The sequence below is a fragment of the Calonectris borealis genome, chromosome Z, assembly GCF_964195595.1.
Source record: "Calonectris borealis chromosome Z, bCalBor7.hap1.2, whole genome shotgun sequence".
Taxonomy (NCBI): Eukaryota; Metazoa; Chordata; class Aves; order Procellariiformes; family Procellariidae; genus Calonectris; species Calonectris borealis.
Window position 1 is genome coordinate 62,826,379 of NC_134352.1, and position 27,319 is coordinate 62,853,697.

Genomic DNA, 27,319 nt, shown 5'->3' on the forward strand with positions numbered 1-27,319 from the left:
CTCTCTCCAAAGGAGAAATTCTGGTCCTCCTATTCACCAATGTCTCCCAGCACACTTTATCACTCTAGAAAGGTAGGAACATGTTATTCATCAGTGGTGGAGATAGGAATCATGCTGCAACGTGATACAAAGCTACACGTCATATCCTTTACAAGTCTAGCTTTAACAGTCCAAATGCCTGTAGCCATATCACCTCGTGCTGCGATTCTGTCACATCTCAGGCTACGCGGCATTAGGCTAACTAGCTGCTGCAGGAAATGATGATGAACTCTGAGTCAGACCTAAGCACACACCCCACTATGGTGCTGCAGGGCACAGTGCTGTTTTGCAGATGAATCTGCGCTGCCGACCACGTGAGATCATTCGAGATCACTGCTTTTGGTAAGCATAAGGGTAGTCAAGCGCCCACTTCTGAAAAAACCTACTGAACATTCAGAAACCCAGATCAACTGAATATGTTTTCTTCAGGGTTGTTCTTCAAGATCTCAACAAGCTAATTAAAGAAGTTGTTTAATCATTTTGACAGCATATTTGTGTTAGGCAAACCCCGGGTTACCTTCAGCTTTTCTCTACCAATGCTTAATTTAAAACCAACATGTCTTTGATGGAATCAAGCTAGTGTGAACCACCCAAACTAACAAAAATAGGTCAGTTACATACTATGTATACACAATTCTATCATTCAAGAGACTTCATCATCACTGACAAGAAGTGCAATGAGGATGTTGAGATAAAATTTGGCAATAAATAATTATCCAGTTTAATAAATCAAATTCTTACCAAATCACCGACCAAGTATGAAAAATAGGTAAATTATACTGATAACTTCTTCAGAAGGTTATCACAACTGAGTATGCAAAGAGAAGCATGGAAGTTCCCTGATTTTATTGAGGCAAACAGGTGGTGTGTGGCCACATTACAGATTAGAAGTCAAATTTTCACATTCAAGCAATGAAATCATACCCTCAAGATACATACAAATATTTTCTTACTCTAGATTTTATGTAAAACTAAGTAATGACTGGATTTTTTTTGTTGTTGTTGTTCAAAACTGTACAATGATTTCAGACTGTAGCCCTCCTCCTTTAGGCTGCAATGGAGTCAATTCGCAGAAACTCTGGAAAACTAGAGTAGGTCAGCTTTGTTCCAAGACTTCTAAAGAGAAACTATTTTGAGGAAAGATCCATCATAAATGAGAAGACCCCACATTTTCTACTCTCAAGAACAAAACCACTTGGTCCAACATGCAAAAGAGCCCAGTGGTGAGAAGCATTATTACTGCTTATATATGCAACAGTGCTACGAGTCCTCATTGTTCTAGACACCATACGAACACAACAAAGGACAGCCTCTGCTGGAAAGAGCTTACACAGTCCAAAAACCCAGGCATAACACATAGATGAGACAAACACCTCCGACAGGTTAGAATAGGTGTGGATGAAGTAAGGTGACAGAAGAGGGTGTGCTACAATTTTTGGCCATCAGGAAGAGTAATCATCTCACTACTCATCCGGCCCATTAGCTCATTAGCTAATTTAAGGTTTCTATTTACATCACCGCAGAAGTATGCCTGAAGAAGTGATGTGCAGAAAGGATAAAACCACCATTTCTGCAGTCTTCGCTTTTTTTTGGAAAATGTCTTATGCCTTGTGAACACCACTGTCAGAGGACTCAAGAAAAAGAAAAAAATGTGAGACTGGTCCAAACTCTACTTCAGTCCCCTCATAGTTGTAGCCAAGTCATAAAGCCAGGAGCAAATTTACTTTCCACATCAGTTTCCCTCGTTCTGTAAGATTTTTATGAGGCAACAGCAGCCCTCGCTTTTGACAGACTTATAAGAATCCATTGCCTAATAAAATGCATGTGTCAGTAGATTGATGAGAGATGTTCTCATAAAATAATGACAATTAAAAAGCAAATGCCTTAAAAACAAAAAATCTGATACTGCACATTTCTTATCCTAAAAACATAAAGCACTGCATTCCTTGCAAATCATATATAAAGAATTGTATTTTAACTACTTGGACTTCTACTGTATTTGAAGTTGAAGTCCTATGCTTACTTGCCTTCACTTATCTTGAATAGTTGTGTTGATAATATTTGCTGCCTTTGCCCTCAGGATGGCTATCATCCAGTGATAAGTGAAGTCACCCAGGCATGGTTTATAAGTTTCATGTTTACAGAATCTTGGTATCTATCAGAAAAGTGGTTTTGTAAAAATAAAAAGTTTGCAGAGAAGAAAAACAAATTATTTTTGACAGCACAAACTGTTCAGGTGAAATATCTGTAAACGTGTATGGAAACTAGAATGAAAACTGTGTCTCCATCCTTGCTTTTGGTTGTGTGGCATTGTGTGCATTGCTACTGTGCCTCCAAAGAGGCCACTGCGTAATGCAGAACACTGAGCCAGTTCTCAAACTCTAATCCCTCCTCTGACAATAGCAATATCCATAACTAAAAAAAGTTTTTCCATATGATCTTTTCCATAAAATAGGGTAATTACACTGACTTTTAGAATTTTGTATCTTCTGTTACATGCATGTTTAATATGCTATTTTTTTAGAATAGCAACACCTTTGTGTAAAAAAAGAATAATGCTTAAAATGTAACTTCAAATCATCTAGAATTTGGCAGATATTCTAATATTCTGCATGCATACACTACCCCTGTACCACAACTATGTTCACAGCGTCTCATTTCATTAGGGTGCTGGATTTCTAGTATGCAGTAGGTGCTCCTGCCACATATAATGTTCTAACTCCTGGACCCTGGTCTTCTGATTGCCCGTACTGCATGCGCTTTACTTCACTGCTGTACCATGTTTTGGAATGATCCAACTATTTACCTACAAGATGAAAGCAGGGACCAGCTCTACGGATCATTTCTTGGAGTCTACACGAACAAGACCAATGGGACACTTCTGCCTCCCACTGCACTACAGTCTTCCAACAGCACCCCAGCAGGACATGTTCCTTCATACAACTCCCACACAATTCCACCTTTTCAGACAGTCTGGCCAACCCTTTCAGACAGTCTGGCCCACCCAAGAAAGAAGAGCAGCACACGACTCTCCCCGTCCATGTCCTTACACACACCCAACACTCCCACATGGACCTGGGCCAGGTGCTCCCAGCATTGACAAAAGCCACACCGTGCTGTTGGCCCGTAGGCCAGCTTCCTGGGGCAGGTGCCTTTTAGAAAACACAGCGTTATTGTTCCCTCAGTATGACTTGAAGGGAAAATTCATTTTTCCATACCGACTGAGGCAGAAAACACAGACAGTCCTTTGGACCTCTCTTCAGATTGTTTCCTTCTATTAATATCCATCTGTTGACCCTTGGACTGGATTTAGGCAGTCACAGTCCCAAAGAACGTACAGAACATTTTTTTTATGTTTATAAAAAGACTGGCCCGATGTCTCCGAGGCCATTACTAAGGTTAGGGGGAGAGGCAACAGCATCACCAATAAATAGTAGTGGAAAACGCAGCTCACTTAAGGAACAAGAAGAAGCAAAAGAAAGCTGGCCAGAACAGTGGCAAACCTTTCAGATTTTCTCAGACTTGTGAATGATTAAACAAACACATTACCTTGGCTGGGAGGACCAAATTACTAAATCTCTAACACTATTACTCTGTGTCTTGTTTCCTGTAGACCGTCAGAGTAGGTGATCCTACTGGTTTCTTCTTGCCTTATAATTTATGAATCAGAAGAAGGAAACACATGATGGTTAAAAGGTATTAATTTATAGATAATGCTGAATGCTTAGGTCTGACCTACACAAACAATTTGCATATTTAATAAAACAACCTAGTATATTCATACACTTTAGTATGTTTTGTATTTCCTTTGAAACATTTCCTTTACAGAAAAGGAAAAAAAAAAGGCAGTTTACTGTTCTGAGATTTGAGGAAGACGTGTAAGAAAAAATGTGAAGAAACTTAATTTTCAAACTTGAAAAAAAAAAAAACAGGAAGAAGTTTCATTTTTTGGTTTTGAAATTTTTTCCACCAATAGAAATCAATGCCTCGCAGAAGATGGTAATATTTCGACATCTGGCAAGACAAAATAGCACATATGAGACACAATCAAGTAGGAAGAAAAAAACTAGATAGAAGTGTATATCCCAACAGAACTCATGTTCTCTCATTAGTCATAGGTCTCAGATGGGGACCAGATGCCTCCAAACACAACAGTTCAATTATCAAAACATGGCAGAAGGGCCAGGGAAGAAGCCAAATCACCGAGCCCCAGGTAAGGGGGGGGGGAGCGGGAAGCTTACTTACAAAATGTGTTACATATTTTCTTTGTCCATTACGTGGGGGAAGCAAAAGGAAGATGTTCTGGTAAGACTTGATGGTGCAGTGAACTGACATAATCATCCTTTTGCGTGGGGTGTTCGTAGACAAGGTGTATAGAGCATATTGGACTTGTCTGACTGCCTTTGCTTCTACTATTACAGCACTTATGGAAATTCCCTTGACATACCCATGCGTAAGAACAAGCTAGACGGGCCTAGACTCACTGAAAAAGTAAGTCTGTAAAACAAATGTACACAATCTACTTTTTATTAGTTAACTCCGAGAGGGTTAACAGTATTATCACAAAGGATATTAGTTAATTATGACTTCTCACTGAACAGCATTGTCAGATAAATGAGTTAACGTTCAAGCATCCTCCTTCCAGTTTCCATAAAAGGGAATAAAAAAAGCTGTGTGTTGATTTACATTATGAAAACTGTCCTGACAAAAAATTCTGGTAAACACCACGGCATCTCTTGGTGGAAACATAAGTCTGATTTATTCTTACCGTCAGTATCTAACTTCCGTTTCATCAAGGACTCCATTATGTTTGTGTTTGAACTGCGTTAAATCTGTAAAGATATATTTATCAACTAAAAATTCTGATAAAGACTTTTGCCTTCTCTCAGTCAGCTGAGATTACAGTGGACTGTAATCAACAGGAAATGTCCATGACTGAAGGCAGAATTTCACTCTAGATTGCTAGGCTTGTTGATATTAAGCTATATATTAAATGAAATGACATATCTGTTACAAATAATTCTGTCAAGAAAAGAACCAGGGAAGCTCCGTTTTCTATGGTTTCATGTCCTCTCATTCAATCACAGCACTACATCTTCTACAATCCTCCTGCAAAATTTTCATCTCTCATGTTCCATTCACTTTCCAAACTCCCTTTGGGGTTACCTTCCCTCACTTTTGTTTAGCTATCCAGAGTGCAAGAGATGCTTCTTGCAGCCACTGCAATGCCATCTCTGGGACATTTAGCCAGAATGCCACCACCTCTTGGCTGGAAGAAGGTCCTGTCTCCCAGTTAAGAGACCTCTGTACGTCCATCAGGCACATCACCAAATTCTCATGTTCCATTAGAGTTCTATTTGGGTTCGAGGAGGGGAGGTTTCAGGGTTAAAGTACATACTTACAAAATATGCTATTCTTAGGACTACCTTTCATTTGTTTTCTACTTTTGAGGTTTCTGTATATTTTTATGTAGGAATACCTAATACCTTTCCAGAAAATTTCAGCAGCTCATCCAAGAAGTGATAATACCAGTTGCCCAAAGAGAATCTTAAGAATAAGAAGAATTTAAATTAGCTGATTCATTATACTCAGATTTATGAAAGGCAGCTCAGCTAGTTAAAACTAATGTACCCATCTTCCCTGTAACAACTTTAGGATTTAAAACTGATGCATAAAAGCATCATATTTAAATGTATTTCAAAAACAAAGTAAAGGCTTCTTACAGAAATCCATCTCTGATGAATAGCTTTAATAAAACAAATAACTATTATATAGTCTCCTCTCTCCCAGGTACAAATGAAAAAAGCAAAGGGTCAAAAAAGCACTGCAAGTTGTTCCACATGTGCAAATCTATCTCTTGTGAGTAGTGGGATTCTGTTCAGACGTCTGTGCCAAGTCTCGTACAGGATGGGGGCCCGGCAGCCCAGAGGGGGAAGACTGACTACGCAATGTTCCCAAATGCATGCTGGAAAACAGCATGGAGAAAATGAAGAAGTCTATCCTCCACTACTGTTTCAGTTATGAACAACTTAAGTGCTACTTAAAACAATCACAGATAACAAGTACCAGCATTCAAACAAAGTAACTTTTAATTGAGTTCCAGACGAAACTGATATCTATAGAATTACCTCCAAAAAAAAAGAGATTACTATAAAGTGAATCCTTCCCTTATTTCTTACGGGAAAAAGAAATAGATATCATGGTATTTTACAATGTAAATGCTATACTAGTTTGAATTAGTCAAATTAAAAAAAAATCAAAAGAAATAAACCAGTTTCTTCCAGTGGTGGAACAGAGCCGAGAGTCTTGTTCAGTTTGGGAAGACAAGCCACATTTCCCAGAAAGAAGATTATAAATGGCTGCACTTCGGGAATTTTCAGAAGCTATAGTACAAATGCACACTATAAACAGCATAAATACCCTTGCAGATGAAAAAGCATCTATCCTATTTATGCCTAGATGTGCCTTTGAATAAAGCGCAAGTAAGAAAAATAAGTTTTTCCAATTGTTGAACTGACCTCAGAGTACCAATCTCATTCAGCTTCTCAAGAAGTATTATTTTACAACTACTGCTTGAGCATTTATGTATACAAGTGTTTGTGTATGTGTGTGTATTTATTTACAGTCTGTACAGGTGTAGACATATATATTGATACATATGAAAATAAACAAAAGATATTGATAACATTTCCTGTCCAACCTTGCAACAGGTAAGTTTACATTCATGCAAGTCCCCTGAAAATAAAAAATAGGAATTTTGTCAGACACATAAAAAATGTTCAGACTGATGTATTCCCTTATTGACATGTGCAAAAGGAACAGAGTTTGTTTTACAACCTCCTTATTGCCTTGAGAGAAATAATGTTTTTTAAACTCTGCAATACAATACTATAATCAAGCACTAAGAGCACTGAGGGTATACACATTTTTATTGAACTAAACTATTTCAACGTGTAACACTTTGGTTATTTGTTTCAGCAAATTAAGCAGCATTAGGAATGGTATTCCTTCAATAATCAACACCCTTGACTTTACACAGGACTACATTAGTTTCCCCACCACTAACACAGATTTTTAAAATTGCTTACGCGTAAATGCCTACATAAACTAATTTTTTAATAAAACTGAATATATGTAACCTTGATTTCCCCATCATTTATTTGGATGTTAATAACTATGTTTTAGACCAGTCTAGTTAGAAAAGAGAGACACTTTGATCACGTATAAATAGCCATTTTTCTACCAGTAAGCAGTGCCTCATTTAACATCATCTTCAACATTTTTATGAAGGGGGGGGGGGGGGAAGATCCACTAGTGGGTAACCTTTTCTTTAACATATTATTTTAAACCGAGGTTAAAGCCAAATGGTAGAGATCAAAAGCAGGTTGTTACATGCTAGAACATCTACATAATTACTGCATATGCAGAAAACAGAACGGGTGGGATAAGGAAATTGCAGCAGTTTTTACTTTCTAATCACCAAACTGAACTTGCCAGTATTTCATGGGAATAACAGATTCTACTTACAATAATAATTATAATCTTTCAAGAACAATAGAGCATGACGGTTTTCCTTATTCCTAAACAATTATTTAGGGAAGACCATTGCTAACTGAAAGAAAGGGCGAAAAAGCTGATGTATTTATTCTGGCATGACCCCAGTATTTTTGTAGTTCTGAAGTCTCTCTATTGGGTAGATCAATCTGCTAATTGTTCCCGTTTACAGTACTTCTGAGATATGTTTATATTTATTGGGAACCATGCCAAAAGGAGTTTTCTAGTTCACTACTATTCGATTTGGTTTGAGCATTTTAAATAAAACCACAGAACTGACCTACCATGAGATTTAAGGCTGCAGTGGAAGTGGTTTTTTTTTAATCTCTGCTTTATTCAGGTGGAAGAGTCTACTGAAGTAGATCTAACTAATACTAGTTATGTATCAATAGTATATAGAATATGCATCACTACAAAACAAAAAAAAGACTGAAACATTAGTGCCGAGAAGTATGTGGTCTCAGAAATGCATAGAAAAATGCCAAGTATATTGTGTGATCTCCTTAAATGTCTCTACCAGAGTACATTTAAGTCACGTGAAAAATTGTCAAGTAACCATGCACAGTGTTACGCAGTAGACCCCCACATCAGATGAAATTCAGAGTCCAATATATGACACTTGCATATTATGCCTAGACACAATTTTATGTATTAATACTACATATTCGGGGGGGTGAGGGGGCTTTAAAATTTCACAATTACTGCAGTTAGGGAATTTGTGAAGGTTCAGAGGCAAAAATCCTCTGAAAGGTTCCCAAAAGAAAAACCAGGAGCCGTCACTGAATGTGACACACCTGTTGAATAATGCTGAATCAAAGGTAAGTGAACTTTCTGTTTTTCCTCAGTTTGGGAAATACAATATGGCACATATGCATCTGTCCTGGTGCCACCACGGTGTTCCTTACAACGAATTTACCTCCTACTAAACCTTTTTCTAATGACAGGTAACATGACATTCTGATCCAGGTCCACAGCCTACAGATAATGCGGCAATATACACGGAAGAACTGCATGCAACGTTAAACAGTTTTATACCATTATGAAATTAGTGTGACACATTCAATAAGCTTCATTAAAAATGTTCAACGTAAATCAGTTAGCAGTATCTTCATATTTTAAAAACAGTGGCTCAAAATACTGAATGATTTCACGTCTCGTAACTAACCAAATCATTACCACTTATGTTTCCTACTTTGTAAGCCATGCACACTGACATGTGTAACAAATTGATGGGAAACCTACCCTGAAATCCACTTACATGACCACCATTTCCAGTTTTGACAAAGAACTACCAGAGACAAGCCCATCAATCAGTATGTGCAGCCACACAAGCAGGTACATAGCTTACCGTTACCAGAAGTTTGAAGCTCTCTGACAGAAAGTGCAGCAGAAGAGGCAGCATGAGTGAGCTCCTGTGCGCTTAAAAATTACATTTGAGAAGGATCAGTGAACTTCTAATACAGCAAGAACTCTAATGGCTCTGTAGAACACCAATAGCAGATGTAAGCCAAATTCAAAGTCCTACCAAAAAATGGTAGGACTGAATCTCTGTGTAACGTGACCACATCATGTGATGTGTCCCAACAACCACAGCTCACGAAGGGACATCTGGACTACTGCCCTTTTGATTCCCTGGGTAAGACAAAGACTGTCTCCTACTGTGTAACAGCAGACATTAACCACAACGGTGAGGGGAAAAAAAAAATTACAGCTTCTTTCAGCATGTTCCAGCACTTTCCTAAGCTTCTTTTTTATTTTGCTCTTACTTCAGCTTTCCCCAAGTTTTCTACAGTAAGATCCTTTGGTCAAATCCTAAAGATCTCGACTTAATTCTAACAAAATAGGATTTTTTTCAGAGTAAAAACTAAGCAAAAAACAGGAATATGACCAGATGAATCCTCACCAGTCTGGCTGAAGCTAAGAAACAATGATGGCTCACTGGAGAAAACTTATTGTTGCCAACATTCAGATTGTAAGCAGAACTTGAAATCCATTAATTGCTTGAACAAAAAGATTGACCAAGTAAACCAATCAGAATAAAACCAACACATTCACTTTGACGGTGAGACTGTAAGACTATCCCCCTAACACACAGCCCTTACCGTGAACAAAAGGTAATACCATTACCAAGATATATTAACTGTGTCGCACAGAAAGCAGTGGGATCATTAGTCCAAGAGATTAACTTCTAACAAAACATATTGAATGACAATGTGTTTTGAAAGCAAGATAGCCTGCACGGACGTATTGCTTGTTCCCCCCAGTTTTGGGATAACTATCTCTCTAAACTTATGCAACATCTGTTAGGATAATAGCTCCCTCTCTCTTGCATGTCGGAATTAAGGTGAATGAAAAGGGCTGAAAGTAAGGAAGAGGTAAAGCTCTTCAAAACACCATACTACAAAACATACATTAAAAATAACACAAATACAGCAAAAGCAATCATTTTTTAACTTTTAACTGATGTTTACTCCTATGTAACAGAAGTAAAATAACTCAAGTTGGAGCACTGACAGATTCAGCTGGCATCAACACAACTACACTTCATTTCTGCGGCTGCTTTTATGTTAATAAGTGTGCTTGGTTTTCTTATGTCACCAACAGGATCACTTTTAACGCCTATTATTAAATAAAGCAACCCATTTATAGTATACTTACACATAATACTGTGTTGACAAAGGAAAAAAACAAGATCTATACAAGAACCAATAGGAAGAGCTTACATCATAACTTTAAAGTCACTGCATCTACTCAAACTACCAAGTCAGAGCAGTTCAAAAAGCATGCTCAATATTCTCCAGGAAGCATGCTGTCCCAAAACTAATAAAACTACAACAAAGTTTGACAACTCTATTCTCCAAGTTTCCAATAAAAGTTATAATCTTCCTTTGTTTTTAGTGTTTCAGAAATGGTTATGAACTGTTAGAATGTATGAATTATTACTTGATGACTGATGAATATTTTAAGCCCGTATCAGGAAAGTCTCAATACAACTTCAGTGACTGTACACAAGTAATATGAAGTTTCAACACAAGTCATCCAGTAGTCTACTTTGGCTGAAAAGCAATTGGGCAAGCATTCATAAATCCATGCCTTTGGAAAAAAAAAACACTCTGACTCAAAGGAAGAACGATTATAATAACATTGTTTCAGTGCAATTACCACAAAGAAGCAAGAGAAAAGCGCACACACACACAAAAAAAATGTCACTGGCTTATCGGTTTTGTAAAAGATACAGAGAGAGGATCAGAGACAGAAGAGAGAAAGTGGCAGAAGAGAACGAAATAGATAGCATAGAATGAAGCAGAAAGTTTTTAGTGATTCTTCCATATGAAAAAGTGTGTGCGCGCATCTACCCATACATAAATCCACACATCGATCTATATAAATCAATGTATACATATACACAGATATCCTCTCTCTCTCTCTCTCTCTAGTTCTCTACTCCAGACGATGCCATTTCAGGCAGGAACCTGAAGTTAGTACTATGAGGGTCCAAATACCTATAGCAATAAAAAAAAAAGTTAACATATGGTGGTATACATGTTTCTTCTCTGTAAAAGTACATGGTGTAATCCATGTCGTTTATAGGTTCCGTGATTTGAATACTAAATGCCTCCAATTTATAACTGAAGAGAATTTTTCTACCCGCCAGTCCTGAAAACCCACTCCATGACTTGAAAGTCAGGCTGGGATATTTCTTGTTCACATATCCCTTCCAGAAAGAGCTGCTGCAATTGAAATTCAGCTAAGTCTACTGTTGGAAAACAGAAGTAAAAAAATCTTAATGAAAGACTTCAATCCGCAAATAAGACCAAAAACTAAGTTTTATGTCCATTTTATAACTTAGCTGCCAGCCTCAACACTGCAACCTGAAGGACTTTTCATTCCTCACTTCTAAGAACCTCAGCAAAGAAAAATAAATGCCTACATCAAGTAAATCTGTACAAAGAAAAAAAAACTCTTAGTACTAGCAGCTAATTCTCATTATCCCAAGCGTCAAGCAATTAGGATAGTGCTCATAGAAAGGATAGGGCCTAGCAGGCCACAAGAATCCTGGCAGTATAGGTAAAAGTAATTGAACAGGCAAAAAGAATATACCTAAGAGGCAAAAATGCCCAACAAAACATAAAATTAATGCTCTCACTTTGGCAAGGAATCCCAAGGCCCACTGTGGATACAACCAAAAAAAAACAACGAATGTCCCTTGTAAACTTTTCATGAAGCACCAAGGCTGGACAACAAGCTGGACAACAGTCTCATGGGCAGTGTTACTATTAAGAAAGAAAACTCTTAACTCAGTGGACCCAAAACTTTCACTTTAGCACAGCCAGGAGATTCAGATCACCGGAACTAGTCTCCCTTCAACCCTACTCATAGCCTACTCTTTGGTCCTCTAAAATGCCTGGAAAGCTATACAAAACATGACTGGCTACCACTACCCAGCAGCACTCTTTTAGAAAGGGAAGGCATCCTGTGGCAAGTAAGCAGCTATGCTTCCAGTCTTTTTATGCTACAGTTGGGTCTATAGCTGACAGTGAGCCTGTGAAGATAGTCCAGATGAGATACAGCTCAGAAGACGTAGGCCCAGATGGTACCTTAATTAACCCAAGCCCATTTCTGCAGCAGAACTAGGAGAAACTGCACTTCCCATATGGTTTTTATTTCTTCTGACAGTTTTATCACTCTGGGATCTATCATTTACATTAGTAGATGAATTAAGAGTATATGGGTGCAGAGGAGAAGAGAGCTGAAGAAGCAGGCCAGTCAGCCTTCCCCTGGACATGGCAACGCAGCAAGATGCTGAGTTCCCCATCCAGATGAGAGAACCAGCCTGAGAAAAGAGGGTATCTGGGCCCATTACCAGTAAGCAGCCTTGAAACTCCACTGATGGCTTTTTAGTTTCACAATGCCATGACATACTGATTTTGCTACAGAGAGGGCATTAAATATTGAATATCCCTGTAATACATAAAACTTAACTGCATATATGGCATGTACTATTCGCTGATACAACATACATGTGATATGCTGAGGCAGTATTCAATGCTGTTTTAAAAATTCTTCCAAATATTTCAACAAACCCAGTATAGTATTAAATGTGTTTGAAAAGCAGGAAGGCATCCAAATATTAAAAACAAACAAACAAACCAAAAAACAACACAAGTGGTATACATGTATTTCATGCTTCTTGTATCAAGTCTCTCTCCTCGACCTGCCATGCAGCTATACATTTTATAAAAGGTATTTTTAGGTCTTCACATAGGTGCAAACCTACCTGAGTAAGAAAACTGAAGATAATGTGAAAAAGCCCCAGCATATTCCCCTTTTTAAACACAAATACATTTGCAGCAGAAAAATGCATAATGCCTATTTGGACATGCAGCTGATGCTATGTAAAAGTAAAAAAACCATTTACAAGAGAGAGATAACAATTAATATAAAATAACTCAGCACTTACAGCTACCTGTTTCACTGAAGGAACAGTTTGCATTCATGTGAAACAGGCCACTTGATTTTCCTATTTTAACTTTCTGACATTCAACAGATACCTTTTTTTCCTTTTGAAAAATATCAGTAAATACTTAAGGCTTACAAACGGCCAGCTCTGCTAAGCCTCTATCCTGCTTGCTTTGTGCCGGCTTTTCAGCCAGCAGAAGAAACATTTCACACACGTTCACTGAAGATAATAGACAAGCTAATACTCAAGGTACTTTCAGACAGAAGCATATCATAATTTAACACCGCAACTGCTATGTCTCAAAATAGCATATGGGGTCCTAGTGAACAAAGTTACTAACTTCTATAAACTTTTGGTAGTCCTTGTGATAGAGGCATATACTTAACTGCAAGGGATACCACGGCACAAAAAATGACCAAGACATCAAAGCCTATCAGTCTTGTGTTCATTGATGGCACAACCCTTTAACTTTTACTTAGCATTTACTACTTCCAAACCTTTTTTCCGTTCTGACAATAATAAAAATGCTACAAAAATAAAGAGGCCATTCCGGTATTAACAAATGTCAGCCAGCCTGACTAAAAAAGTAGTTACACAAACCTGTCTCTTTAAGAACACCGAACAAAGTAGGTTACCCTGAGTTGTCCATATAAAGTACATCTGCTCCGGATAAAAGGTCAAATATTTGAGAGCAAGCTGAAAGTGTCTTTAAGAAAGAAAAAAATGGGGAGGGTGGAAGGGCAGGAGAAAGCAAAACAACTTCTTATAAAAGGAGGCAAAGTAATATGCAGCGTTTGGTTTAAAAAAATACGGAACCAGAAGAACCCCAGGGGACTTGCAAGGAGAGTCTCGCAGCTCTCGCAGTTTCAGACCAGGAGACGCCGAGAGGCCGAGTCCCGACGCCCTTCCAAGGGCTCTCTGCTGCCGCCGGTGCAGCCCGTCCGGGGACCAGGAAGTCCGGCGGCCCGAGCCAGCGCCGCGCACCTGGCAGCGGCGGGAGCCCGCCGCCCCCCGCAGCCTGCCTTACCTCTGCGTCCGGCGGAGGCGGGTGCCGCTCCTCAGGTGGGGCAGCGTGAAGTTGGAAAGGACCGTCCAAAAATTTGGGTCCGACATATCCATTTCCCTGCGTTCGAATCCCTACAAACTCCGTGCCATAATACAAGGAGGAGAAAAGGACAGCACCCCCGATCGCTCTCAGGGGACAGAGAGCGCGGAGCGGGCGAGCCAGCCAGCCAGCCAGCCAGCCAGCCTCCGGCGGGGGCAGAGGAGAGGAGAGGAGAGGAGAGGAGACAACAGCAACTCGGACCGGCAGCAACTTTCCCGTGCGGCTGCTCCGCCGGGCACCGCCCCGCCCCGCCCCGCCCCGCTCGGCACCGCCCGGCACCGCCCCGCCCCGGTAGCGACCATTCGCGCCCGCGCAGGGGCCCGCCGCAGGAGACTCGCTCTCCTCCGCCCGTCGCCGCCAGCGGCTCCCGCGCTTCCTGCTCGCCCGCCGGCGGCTGGTAGAGCGGCGGGCAGGCGGGCCTCCCCCTCCCGCCCGGCGCTGCGCGAAGCGGGCGCCCCGGGAGCCGCCGCCGGGCCGGCAGCTGCCGCCTCCCCTCCACCGGCGGCGCCAGGTGCGAGCGCCGCAGGCCCAGCCCGCGCAGCCGCTGCGCCTGGCCCGCTTCAGAGTCAACGGCAGCAGAGGCAGCGCCTCGCGCGGAGGAACGGGGAAGTGCAAAGCCCCGGGGGTCCGGGCCCCAGAGCGCTGTGAAACTGTCCACAGCAGAGCCCACCAGCTACCCTTAGCTGGCACGCTTCACTCTGCTGGAAACGGCAAGCAAAGGCCACTGACGTTCTATTTAAATGTACAGTGTCCATATGTCACTACTATGACTTCGTGCCTATCCCAGGAGAACTGACAATGCAGGTACTTAATTACTGTTTTTCACGCTGGCTCCCTGCCACTCCAGACACTAGGCGTTTGCCACAGAAAGCTGGAACATCTGCCTCCGTTACCAGCAATCTCTTTTGAGAAAGATACCCTGAAACATAGGCTGGCAAAAGAAGGTTACGGAAAGGCTTTGAGCACCTTTTCCACTCAAAACAGTGACCTAATCCCTCAGGTACTTTGAGTCATTTCCTCTTCTTCCTCCTCCCAACTTTCTTCCTTTGCTTCTCTTTTCGCCGTTCCCCAGCTGCGTCCAGCACAGCCGGTTTGCTTTCTTGACTTTTTTTTTCCCCCCCATCATTCCACCTTTGCTTTACTTCTCATTTTAGCCCCATGTGTGCTGGCTGCTATCCTCAGTCTTTTCACTCCTAATTCCAGCAACACCCTCAAGCCCTCTCCTCTCTCCCTCCGCCGCTCTGTCTAGACTAGCATTTTTCCTCACATCTCTGCAGTACACAAATAAAAGTGTTTCTAAAATTACTACTATACTGCATTGTCATTCACTAATGCCAAACTCGAGCTGTCGGAAGCAATGGTGGTCAGGTACAGAAAAACAGTAACTGTGGCTTCAAAAAATTATGAGGTTTGTTTTAACATACTTAAAATTTCCATTTGCCTTTTTGTTTCTTTAAGGGTCACATTTAAGGGACTTGGTCACATTTACAGTTATGGAAAGAACGCTGCAAGTTTTGTGCTGAGACTGTTTACTTATTTTACTGAAAGCAAGATTGCTGCAGAATCTCAACATTGCAGGAGCTATATCTTAGAAAAACACTAACTACTGTGATATCTGGCAGCACTGCACTGAGACAAATTATGTAGCACTGTGGTTAAATCACCCAAGATGCAGTAGTATGAGGAAAATCACGGGAAACAAAGAAAAACCCGAGATAAATACAGCCATACAGCCTAGTCTATCACTTGGGTGAAGGAAAACTCGTGGCGCAGAATGCTGCGGAGCAGAGCTGGAAGGGCTCACATGACACTCTGGATGAGACAGCTCTCAGGATACCAGCTTGGCATGTAACACAGCATTGCAATGTTAGCCCTTTTTTTTTTTTTTGGAAAAGCCTCCAGAAATATGCATTGCAAAGGTGGCACTAGTGCCCTCTAACAAACTAAACCATGATTATTTCTGGGGTGCAGAAGAACATTTTCTTGGCATAGTTTTACAAGTCACAGATACAAACTTTATCTTATTCAGGAAATGGGCTTAGACAGGCATTTAATAAGGTGTTCACACAGCAGTTACCACCAAAGGCCTCAGTGCAAATCCCCAGCAGACACCATTCGCTGACACACCACTGCAACAAAGTCAGCTTAACACTGATCAAACACAAAAGAATCACCTAATGCTTCTCTAAAGATGTCTTAATTTTAGAAGAGATCAGTTCCACAGGAGAAGGGAAAACAGCTCCGTCTAGGTTGAGGTCAGATTTTTCTTGCACAATACGGCTCAAATGGCTGCAGAAGCTGGTACTCAGGGCAATCTCTGCCTGTGCCACTCACGAGGGCTCTAGCAGGAGGGTACTTCCCAGCCAGCTTGCATGCCTGCTCTTTTTATACCCCTCCATTAGGACAGAGAAGTAGTATTCACATCTACTGTAGCCAGTAACAGAAAACCTCTCATCCATTTCTTTTCGCTTTGAGGTACGCTTGCCCATACTGAGCGTGAAGTTTTAAAGGTTCATGTGAAGGCAAGCACAGCTGGCAACCCTCCTTTCTTAAAACTTCCTAAGAAGGAAATTCTCAAATGTCTACATGAGCACTAAGAAATATCTCATCCTCCACGTACTCCGCTACCTCATCTTCCCTGCTATGTACACAAGTTTTTGCCTGTAATCCGCATTTTTGAAGAAAGAACTGTACATAATCATGAAACCAGGGAACTTTACCTATCTGATGTTGTGAATAGCACTGGCTAAAGAATTACAACAAAGTCTTCCACCTATCATGCAGGAAAAGTTTCAGTGTCCCCATCACCCTGCAAGCTCTCCCGTCTCCTCACCCTTCCTAAGAGGCAGTTAAAGGAGTACCTTCCCTCTCCGAGTAACAAAAGAGGTTCAATTTCCATAACTCAGCCAAGCGCATAATGTGTAGAGTGATCATGGAACATGGAGGTCAAAACTCATTTCATATCAAGGCCTAAAATTAGCAATCTTTTCTCCTGCAACGCCAGGCTGTAATTCAACTCAATTTCTTTGTGAAAATCTCTACCACTTTATCAACAATGATGTGAAGCCTCCAATTCTGAAAAATACCCTAAAAACCTTCAAAAATGAAGCAAGTCTAGTCTATCATACTGTGAGCAAAGACCCACCTGAAAAAAGATGTTTGCTGCTTGCAAGGAAACAAATTCTGGTGGAAAAGAAGTTTGATCCTCCTACGTACAACCAGAGACATGATTATACCAAAAGCCATTACACAGACCTGGCTACGGCAATACACATTTCATGATCTGATAAGTTGGATTTTTGCAAAAGCAGAAAGGAGTGAAGAAATTCTAGGTGAAAGTTTCTGTCCATTTATGATACCCAACAGAGGGTATCATAATCACATCAGAGTGTCGTTCTACATTTAATGCTGAACATCGTTCACTTCAAACTTGTATTTCCGTCTGTAGACCCTGCACAGACTATTCACAAGCAATAGCTCCCCAAGTTACATGACCTGTGGATTCAAACATAGCTTCACTTTGGCTTTCTGCGCACAATTAGATGCACACAGACCTGCTAACTAGTCAGGCTGTTTCTAACATGGGCTCGAAAGCAAGGAGACTTGAGTAATTATTTTTCTGAAGTGCTTGGTGGACATATGCATATTGAGGCACTACAGAGACTTTGACAAAGGCATAGAAATGAAGGGAGGAGTTGTGAGAAGTCCAGCATGGTCCCACAACAACCTTATATGAATTAATATGCTTCATAAAGGGAAACATAGGCCTTATTCTTAAGAGCACAACATGTAAATTATGATGAAGACTTTGTAATGCCTGTCTATAAACAACATAGCTTCCAAAGTGGTGCCTGCAGTTTGTGACTTTCCATGCCACAGAAATGCCTGATTTGAAAGCAAACATCTGAAGGGAGAATGAGGTTTTGTGAGCTCACTGAGCAGGTACTACACCCGCTTAAGAGAAAAGGGGCCACCTTCTCTCCCAACCTAGTGAGCTGATCAGCTGAGTGAGGGACAGCCCAGGACCAGACGCAGTACAAGGGAAGTAGATGGAGCGAATGCTCAGGCAGAGAGGTAGGGGCCGCAGGACGACTTCTCTGGCAGCAGCTATCCCTTAAATTAGAGCCTCTCTCACTATCAGTACTCATAGAGCTGCTTATCCTCCACAAACACAGGCTCAACAGCCAGATTTTGTCTTGTTTTGTAAGCCAGCACAATTTACTCACCTTTACCATGTAGAACTGGACAAAAAAGCTGAACAACGCAGATGATACAGGGTTCCAAAATATGTAAACCCAAAATTATTAGGAATGGCATACTAATAAATGCATACTTGACAATTAGATATATTTCCCTGCCACAAAATGTTATTGATATGTTCAGCAACTGTAAATAACTCTCCCTCAGTATCCAATTAAAAACACTGAATTCTGTAGTTGTCAAAAATGAATAAAATACAACAGTTAAGAACCTTCAAACGTGTCCTTAACAGCATTTGTTAAGCTTAAGTTTCAAGCTACACAGCCACTCCCAAAACAACAACCAGCTCAGGCAACTTCACTTAGGAGATGCTTTGCTATGTAACTTGGATGATGAGTTTTATTTATCACAAAGCATTACATAAGGTAGCACATAACAAAACAAGTGATGACGATCATTAAGTTTTCCCTTTTATATTCATTGGAAGATAAAAATATCACTTGAATCAGAAAAGGTGACTAATCTACCCTTGCTTTGAAGAAAATCGCATTTCCAAAAGCAAACTTATAAAAAGCATCCTTAGCAGAGTCTCATTTAATATATAAGCAAAAAATATTTCAAAATGTCAACATTTACTTCCAGTAATTAACAGCAATAAATATTCTTCCCCAGAAACATTTTAATTATATAACACTGATTACTGATTTTAAGTACCACCGTGAAATACTTAGGAAGTTGAACAGTGTATCTTTAAAACCAAAATGCAATACCAATACTAAAATGATATTTTGCATATAGTATTCCAATGCAAAAGTTACCTAACCTACCTTCTTTCACACTGATCGTTACATTAATATGCATTGGAATTTTTCAAAACATATATGAAAATGTTGTGGAATCATTGCCCGAAAGCATTACAGACTGCTCAGGTCTTACCAATTTTATAGCAAGACGTACACTGAATGCAGTTCATCAGCAACAGTACAGATAATAAAGAGTTCCTTAAAAATGCTAAGACCAGTAAAATCCTAACAGGTAATCCTCATTACACTGAATAAGGAGGGTAAATTTGTGAACCATGAAATGCCTTCATGCATCTTTTCTATTTTCATGGGAAAGGAAGATTATGCCATCACATCTTTTAGCAACAAAGAAATGTTTCTCATTCCATCAATATCTTGGAAGGACGTTAGATTAGAACTGCGTTGCAGATGGTTGAGAGTTGCTCATTCAATTACTGCTATTTTCAAAGTGTCTTGGAATATCTGGAAGTTCTACAACAGTGAAACTAAGCCGTCATGCCATGGCACTCCTTTAAAAGGACAAACAGGATACTAGATGCCATCAGGAAAGAATTCAGGTATGGTAACATACTTAGGATCACAAAACACAGTTTTACAAATAGAACAGTCTGCCCAAACAGATCTTGTTTCAAATGAGATTTCAAGTCTGGTCAATAGACATCTCGGTGGACAATACAGTGAGACATTTGTAAAACATTCAACCTACCTCCTCACAATGCCTTAATAACTTAACTAGCACAATACAAAAATTTATACATGAAAGAGGAAACATTAAAACTCACCAATAGATTTGAAAAAGTAACTGCACATTAAATGTTTCTAATGGGTCGTAAAGGGTTATGGTCTTTGTTTAATACAATTCAATACTGCTATCAGTGATACGGAAAAAAATATGATAACCTTTCTAGCAAACAACACAAAAGAGGTAAATAACAACAGGAACAGCACAGTTTATCATTGGATAAAGCAGCTTTGTTTGAACAACATTCATTCTAGTCTTGCTAGACGTCAAGTCATACCAAAGCATAAAAAATCCCCACAGATGTAATATAGGGCAATATTCTGGAAGGCAGGAACAACGCAGTGAATTTAGGTACTGTCATAGATAAACAGCTAAATAGGAGCTCTTAACGTGATGGTATAACTAAAGGAATAAACATCCCTCAGATCTATAAGCAGGAAAACCTCTCATGGGAGTAAGGAGATGATACAACTGAGCATTGAGGGGCTAAAGTACAATTAGTTGTGTATTTCCCAAAGGTTGCAGAAAAGTCAGAAGAAGTTCAAGAAAAAAAAATTATAATGAAATCTGAACTGTAGCGTGCAGCTCGAAAAGCTTAATTTATTCCATTTAGCCAAGACTAAAGGAGTACCTTGGTCATTCAGTATCTGTATCCCCAGCAGGAAGAGATTTTTGGGAGGAGACATGTTGTAAGAATAAATGAACTCCATCCTGTACCTCCCTCACACATAATAGAGTTAGGGGTTCAAACTGCAGGATTCAGATGAAAAAGGAGTTTTAACTTCTTTCACCTCACCCATTGTAACACGGTGGATTTCCCATCACTGTAAATCTTACATGTTATATGCCTTTCTACCTAAAAAAATAATCACAATTCAAACAAGAGTTAGAGGATGGATAAAAAAAATAGTAGACAAGGTTCTACAGCCTATTTCATATAGGAAGTCAAACTAGAAGATCTTATTGGTCTGTTCAGTCCTTAGAATGTGCTAATTAATAATTACTTTTATATTACTTTTAATTACAATAATTGAAATCTGACTCCCTCTAGCGGTTGATGTTGATATTTATTACCTTCCTCTACTGACTTCACACAATTTTCACTGTGGGATGTACAGTGTAAAAATAAGTTGAAGAAATCACAGAAAGGAAAGAAGTATTTTGTGGGTGTAAAATGTGTATCTGCCAAATTTCTAAATTTACTTAGAACTGTTTATAAATACATGTAAACACTATTGCTCTAACTAGTACTGAAGTAATGTGCAAAATTCAAATTAACTTCCCACTGCTCTGGTTTATTATGGCTCATTTAATATAAACACATTTAGGAAAAGCAATGGTCCCAGCATCTCTTCCCATTTCTGAAAGATTCTAAATAGATGCACAATATAATTGGAAGTTAAATATATGGTGTGGCCATCTGCATCAGGCATCAAAATTCGCATCAGGCAACACTATTTTTAATCCAACATTTTACTATCTGTAGTGGAGTGAGCCAACCACGCTAACAACTATGCTACCTATTTGCTCTGGTCCCAGAAATTAGCTTCTCCTTCTGAGCTAATTTAGCAAACAGGCAGGCTAATGAGAAAGTTTAAAAGAGCTATTTCCCATTTTTATAAGTGAATTTACATTTATCTTGGCAAGTAGAGATAGCATTACTACAGTTAGAAGTGCTACATTATGTGGTAAGCAAGTCCAGAAAGGGAGAGAGAACATCTGATAAAAATGTCATCATTTTCCAGATACCGTTGTGCTTGGACCTTGATTTCATTATTACAAATGCCAGAGGGGAGAAAAAAATACTGTATTACATAGCTAGTATTAACCTATCCCGCTTTGTTTTTCTTCAAGTGCCTTTTTGCTAGCACTTAGCAGCATCCTAAGAGGATCACACCATTTTTTCAAATCAGTAATTAACCATTTTTGTGGCTGCAGTACCGCTGGTATAAATGTGAAGGTAGATGTGTTGTCCAACAGATATGTAAAGAGCCATAATGAAGTTTTCCATGGTTTTGGGCATTCATGTGAAGCAATCACACACTGAAGAGACTTACTTCACTGCACTGGCTCAGACCACTCTACATACTTACACCTTCTCCTGACTTCACACATCAGCCATATTTTATCATACATCTTTTAAAATCAACAGCCATAACCTATATGGCAAATGGCATTATCTTTAAGGGTCAAGGTGAAATTCCCAAGTAATTTCTTAAGAAAATGTGGATACAATCATTCTTCTAAAACCGTATGTACTTAGCTATTGTTATACATTCTGCATCACAGCTGCAGGCAACTAAGCCATATTTTTTGAGAAAAATTCTTAATTCAGTTGTAGAAAAACTTTTTTTTTAAAACAAAAGGTTTTGGTTTTTTAAACTGTAAACTTGAAATTGTGTTCTTTAAAGTTTAAAACCAAATAATTCTGGTAGACTGTATAAACATTACATATAATCTTTCTGTATCTTTTTAAGATGAAAATATTCATATCAGACTTTTTCTTACTAGAGGAAACATATTGTTTAAAATAGAGTTTGAAATACATCTGTAAAAAGACTGTTCAGCATTTGCAAGTTTTGTGTGGTTTTGTTTTGTTTTAAGAACTTGTTAATACATGGAAAAGAAAATCCAAAACCCACTACCTTCAGAGGGAAGGGCAGTTAAGTGGAACATTTTGTCACACCACCCCAGCATTCTAGTTTGGAGAATCCCGAACAATATACTCCTACGAGAGCAAGACGGCTCCTTGTACAGAGCCATCTCCTCACGTTCAGCTCTGCCCCCGGCCACCCCACTGCCGTTCTCACCAAACAGAGTAACAGACTTAAGGGATTCTCTATGCAAAAGTCACATGAACTAGGGAAAGAAATCAAGCTCAATTCCTGTTTGATTGCATTCAACCCTGGTAGATTTGGGAAAGCTGTCATCATGAGTTATAACTTTTCTCATTCTTAAAACACCTTTTGGGGTGTGGGGGGAGGTTTAATGAAGGTCAGCACAGGGAAGCACTCAAGCCTGTCAATCAAAGTCTAAATAGATCGATTCTGGTGATACTGAATTTAAAAGCAGTTATTCGGTACAAATGCTGTCTTCAGCGAGACACAAAACTTCATCAGCTGTAATACTTACACACTGAATGTCCTAAATTAATCACCCGATCAGCACAAGACTGATGGCTACAGATCCATTACAGGGGATCTGTCAAAGCAAGGAAATTAAATGCTCCTCACCAACATTGACAAGTAAGGTGTTTATTTCAGGTATTTTAAACACACAATTTATTTTCAAATCCTGATTTAAATCACAGTGAATAAAAATCAGGTGCTAAGAATTCAGAGCTTTGTAGTATATATACACGCAAGTAGTTGGGTTTCCTGAGCTTTTCCCTGCACTCATCTGGCTTCATGCTTCAGCTGATCTGTGTGATGGATCTGTTGTTGGCAGAACAGTGTGAGATGGAGCACCCCATGCAGTGCAAGCCGGCAAATTGGAAATCGGGGACATAGGAAGTTCGAAGGGGAAACATTATGCTTGAAAGAATATTATGTGGACTGCCCATTAACATTACCCTTGGGATTTCAAACAATGAGCTGAGCACATAGCACTGCAAGTTGGTAACATCCTTAAATCTCTTTACACTTCACCCTTAATGCTCTCCCACTCAAAAGACTAAATAATAAATAATAATAGTTCTGTTTCAGCACACACCCCGCAGTTTAAATCTGAATTTCTGAATAATCCTAATTACACTCAACTCATGCTCTTACGTCTGTGGGGTTTTCTGAACAGTTAACTACCCTGCCCCTCAGATGGTGCTGCAGCTGAATAATCCAAACTGTACATGCAGATCACATGGTTGCCAAACAGAGCATCACTGGAAGCAGCAGAATTAACTACAGAGAAAGAAGGTAATTTTACAGAAACAAAATGGAAACCAAGCATCTAGAAGTATGAGAGTGGTAAAGATTATTTCAGTTAGTTATGCTTGTCAAAACGTGAGAGAAAACCCTCAAAATGAAGGACATAATACTAAAAATTATCTCATGGCTAAGGTGCCCCAGGGTCTAAGACCTAGTGTTATTTAGTCATTTAATCTCTGTTTGTGCTTCAGTTCTACACTTGTAAAGCAAAGATAATAATGCCTTACTACTTCTTGGGAGTGCAGTGAAGATAATTCCAGAAACATTTGCATTAAATGCTCAGGTACTAAAAAAGGAGGAAAGAAAAGGAGGAGACAACAGCAGAGTGATCTTCTTCAGGCCGACTACTCTATGGATTCAGAGGTACTGAATGATTTCTGCAATCCCCTTCCTCTCTAAGGGCAAAGACAGTACAAACAGAAGTTGAGAGGGACTCAGATGAGTTAAGAAACAGTCTTAAATCTCTCTCACACACATATCAGGGAGAATGACATGAATCAGGGAGGATGACATGACAAGTCACAGACTTCCACCTTCCACCCCCAAAGACAGGCAAACACATTTCATTTTAGCTTTGTAGGACCAAGAGTGCACGTCAGCATTCTGTAATACACAAACTACAGTTGGCACCTCAATCGTCACCAACACTCTGTCAAAACCATGTAAAACAAGGAGTGCAGGATCAGCACAACCCATGCTAGCTGTTTATAACTGCAGCATCCTGGAAAACTCTATCAGTTATAGTAGAAATGAGGGAATTAACTGCTCAGCTTTCAAATAGCAGTTCAAACCGCTGTCTAAGAGTCCTAATTTCACTGATATCAGACAATCTGATTATTCCATTCATTTAACTGCAGAGGACATTAGTTCATGGAAATAAACATCCTGATACAAAAGGGACTTAAAAACATTTATAACTGTAAATATACATTCTTCATATGCCAGCAATAAAAAAAAAAAAATCTTAAAATCCCTTCACCATTCAATCAGCCTCGCCTTTGACCATCTCCAGTCATGTCTGGACACAGCTTACCATGAATTTTAATGAGCCTGAAATATGTGTGTAAAATTACCTGTTTGTTTCTCTCAAATCAGCATACTCATTTGTCTCGGTATTTTGATTTTTTTTTTGTAGAGGGATTGGTTCTTTCAAAAATTATGCAACACTTCAATTCTGCAAAATTTACAAGTAACCATGCTTAATATTGACAAAGGATTATCCGAACATATTCCACCAAAGGTATAGTCTATTCTTTATCCTGCTTGCACACTTCTACATATGCACAAGAGGAGAAGATTTCATCAGTCCAGTGGCAGACAGCATGTGGAGAGCCTAAATGTTCTCCTGGCAAAGAAACCGCAGTATGGAGGTGAAGGAGGAACATACCAGACTGCTCATAATGAAAGAGGCTTCAGTTGATACATATCTACGCCAGCACTTGTCATGATCCTCTCCTCTCAGGTACTACAGCAATTTTTAGAGATATTTCCAGGTTTTATCAGCCTGGGAGGTCACAGAGCATTAATGGCCTTCCCAAACTCAACAGCTTTTCCAGAGTACCTGCCAACAGAACTATAGCAATCAGACTACAACTTCTAAAATATGACAAAAACTCCTTCCAGACTATTGTGGCTCTACTTTGAGGTGCCACAGACATGTCTTTTATAGTGTTTTTGTTGTGTGAAAGTTTTAGGCCCATTTCTGTTTACGTCTCTATCAAGTCGCAAATTTGCCTTCCTGGCCAAGCAGCATCATGTCATCTCCCACCCAGGAACCACTTTTGGAGCAATCCCCCTCTCAACTCCTTCAAGGTACATGTTTTGGCTGTAAGACACACTAACTTTTTGCTAGGTAGCCCTGAGGCTCTAAACTCCCATCGGCTTTGCTCTGCTGAAGTGTTACGGTGCTTGAGCCGCTAACTCCAAACCACCTTCTCTTTTCTAGCCCAAAGAGGGCCTTGCTGACCTCTCCTAGCAGCAGGTCCTGAAGAGCAGAAGAAGCAGCCTCCATCACTCCTCGCATAAAGGGAGCCATACTTTTGCTCAATGACAGCAGCTTTCTTACTGCTCCCACAGTTTGCAAAGCTAACAGTTAGTCTGCCGCAGAGTGCCCTGTGTATTTGAGCACCTGACTGCTCTGGTACGAGCTCAGAAAGTTGTATTGCTCATCACAGACATCAAAACATACACCCAAGACAACACCGTATCACGTGAATACTGACATTGTTGTCTCGCACCCACAGGGAACAGTTTGTATTGACAAACACACTAGTGTTTGAAAGTAGGGTTAGTGGGAGATGGAGGCAAGGACACATTCGAGTTGGTGTCATTCCAGCATCAGGCTCCTCAACACCTCCTGCTTCCCAGCACAACACTCTAGCCCAACACTAGTTTCCAAGACCTTCCAAGAAAACTGGTGTCCCAGCAGCAGGTGGAATCACTTCCTCAGAGCTGCTCAGGACTGCATTCACTAGAGGGGCTCTGGGACCATGCTATGCATTTACAACAGGCCAGTTGCATCTCATCTCGTAGCAAAGGATGGAGTCACTGGGAGAGCTGATCAGTTTGTGCCCGAATCATGCCATGAGCTGTTCTTCCCCCCCAACATGCAGGGGAACTGCTCTCCTCTTTAAAGCCAAGAGACTATTTTGCTGAATAGCTCTTCAGATCAGGAGCACTGGCCACTCCTGCTCTAACCACTAACATGTCTCATCGATCAAGATGACAAACTGGCACGCGGGAAAGGACTGCTAAGTCTCAAATATAGCAGTTTGGTGACATTCTTCAGTTTTCTACAGCTGCAAGGCACTGCCTCCAGGAACCTACACGTGTACTTTTCTTCTGAAATGGTTAGTGGCAAGCAAAAGGAGCAACAAAATATCTGAAAAACAAAAGGACTGAGAAAATTTCTACTTATGGGGGGGCTTGGTCTCATGCTTCTTCATTCCTGTTTACCACTCTGTTTCCAAAACATTCATTTTTAAAGGTTTTTTAGAACTTGCAGCTGTGAAGTTACCACTTTAATAGTATTCAAGAATAAGCAAGATACTTTCCCTAAGGAATCACCAACTTCCATTGCAAAGCACTTCAGCTGCACAGCAGTGAAAACAGGTTGTGTTGTATACAGCAGAAATAACGAAGCCCTCAAAAAAGGCCATTGTAGGGACAGCAGTGCCTTTCCAATACACACCTTCTGCATTCCTCACTTAAAGCTTTGAGAGTCTCAAAGCATTTCTTCTGCTGGAATTGTGTGTCATACAGAAGGCCGATGCGTGCAGCACTACTTTCTGTTCTGCATCTATTTTTATCAAGGTGTGATAAAATGATGCAGATGCAACGTAATGCTGCAGCGTTGGCACGGAGCAGGGTTGAGAATTTCCATCTCAAGAATTTAGCTGCAGGATTGTTTCTCTGGCAACTCATACAAGGACCAGCTGAAATTGGTCACTGTGCTGCACAAAGACTGCAGAATTTCTGAATTTGTGACAACAG

General features: G+C 40.0%; 1 protein-coding gene across 1 annotated transcript in view; it reads right to left on the reverse strand.

Moving 5' to 3' along the window:
* MAST4 (microtubule associated serine/threonine kinase family member 4) overlaps window positions 1–14,369 on the reverse strand; it is a 109,734-nt gene extending 95,365 nt beyond the window's left edge. Inside the window, exon 1 of the mRNA XM_075138026.1 lies at window positions 14,082–14,369. Within this exon, the coding sequence (XP_074994127.1) occupies window positions 14,082–14,173 (92 nt within the window). The 5' untranslated portion in view covers window positions 14,174–14,369. The remainder of the gene's footprint in view (window positions 1–14,081) is intronic.
* Between the last annotated feature and the right edge of the window lie 12,950 nt (window positions 14,370–27,319).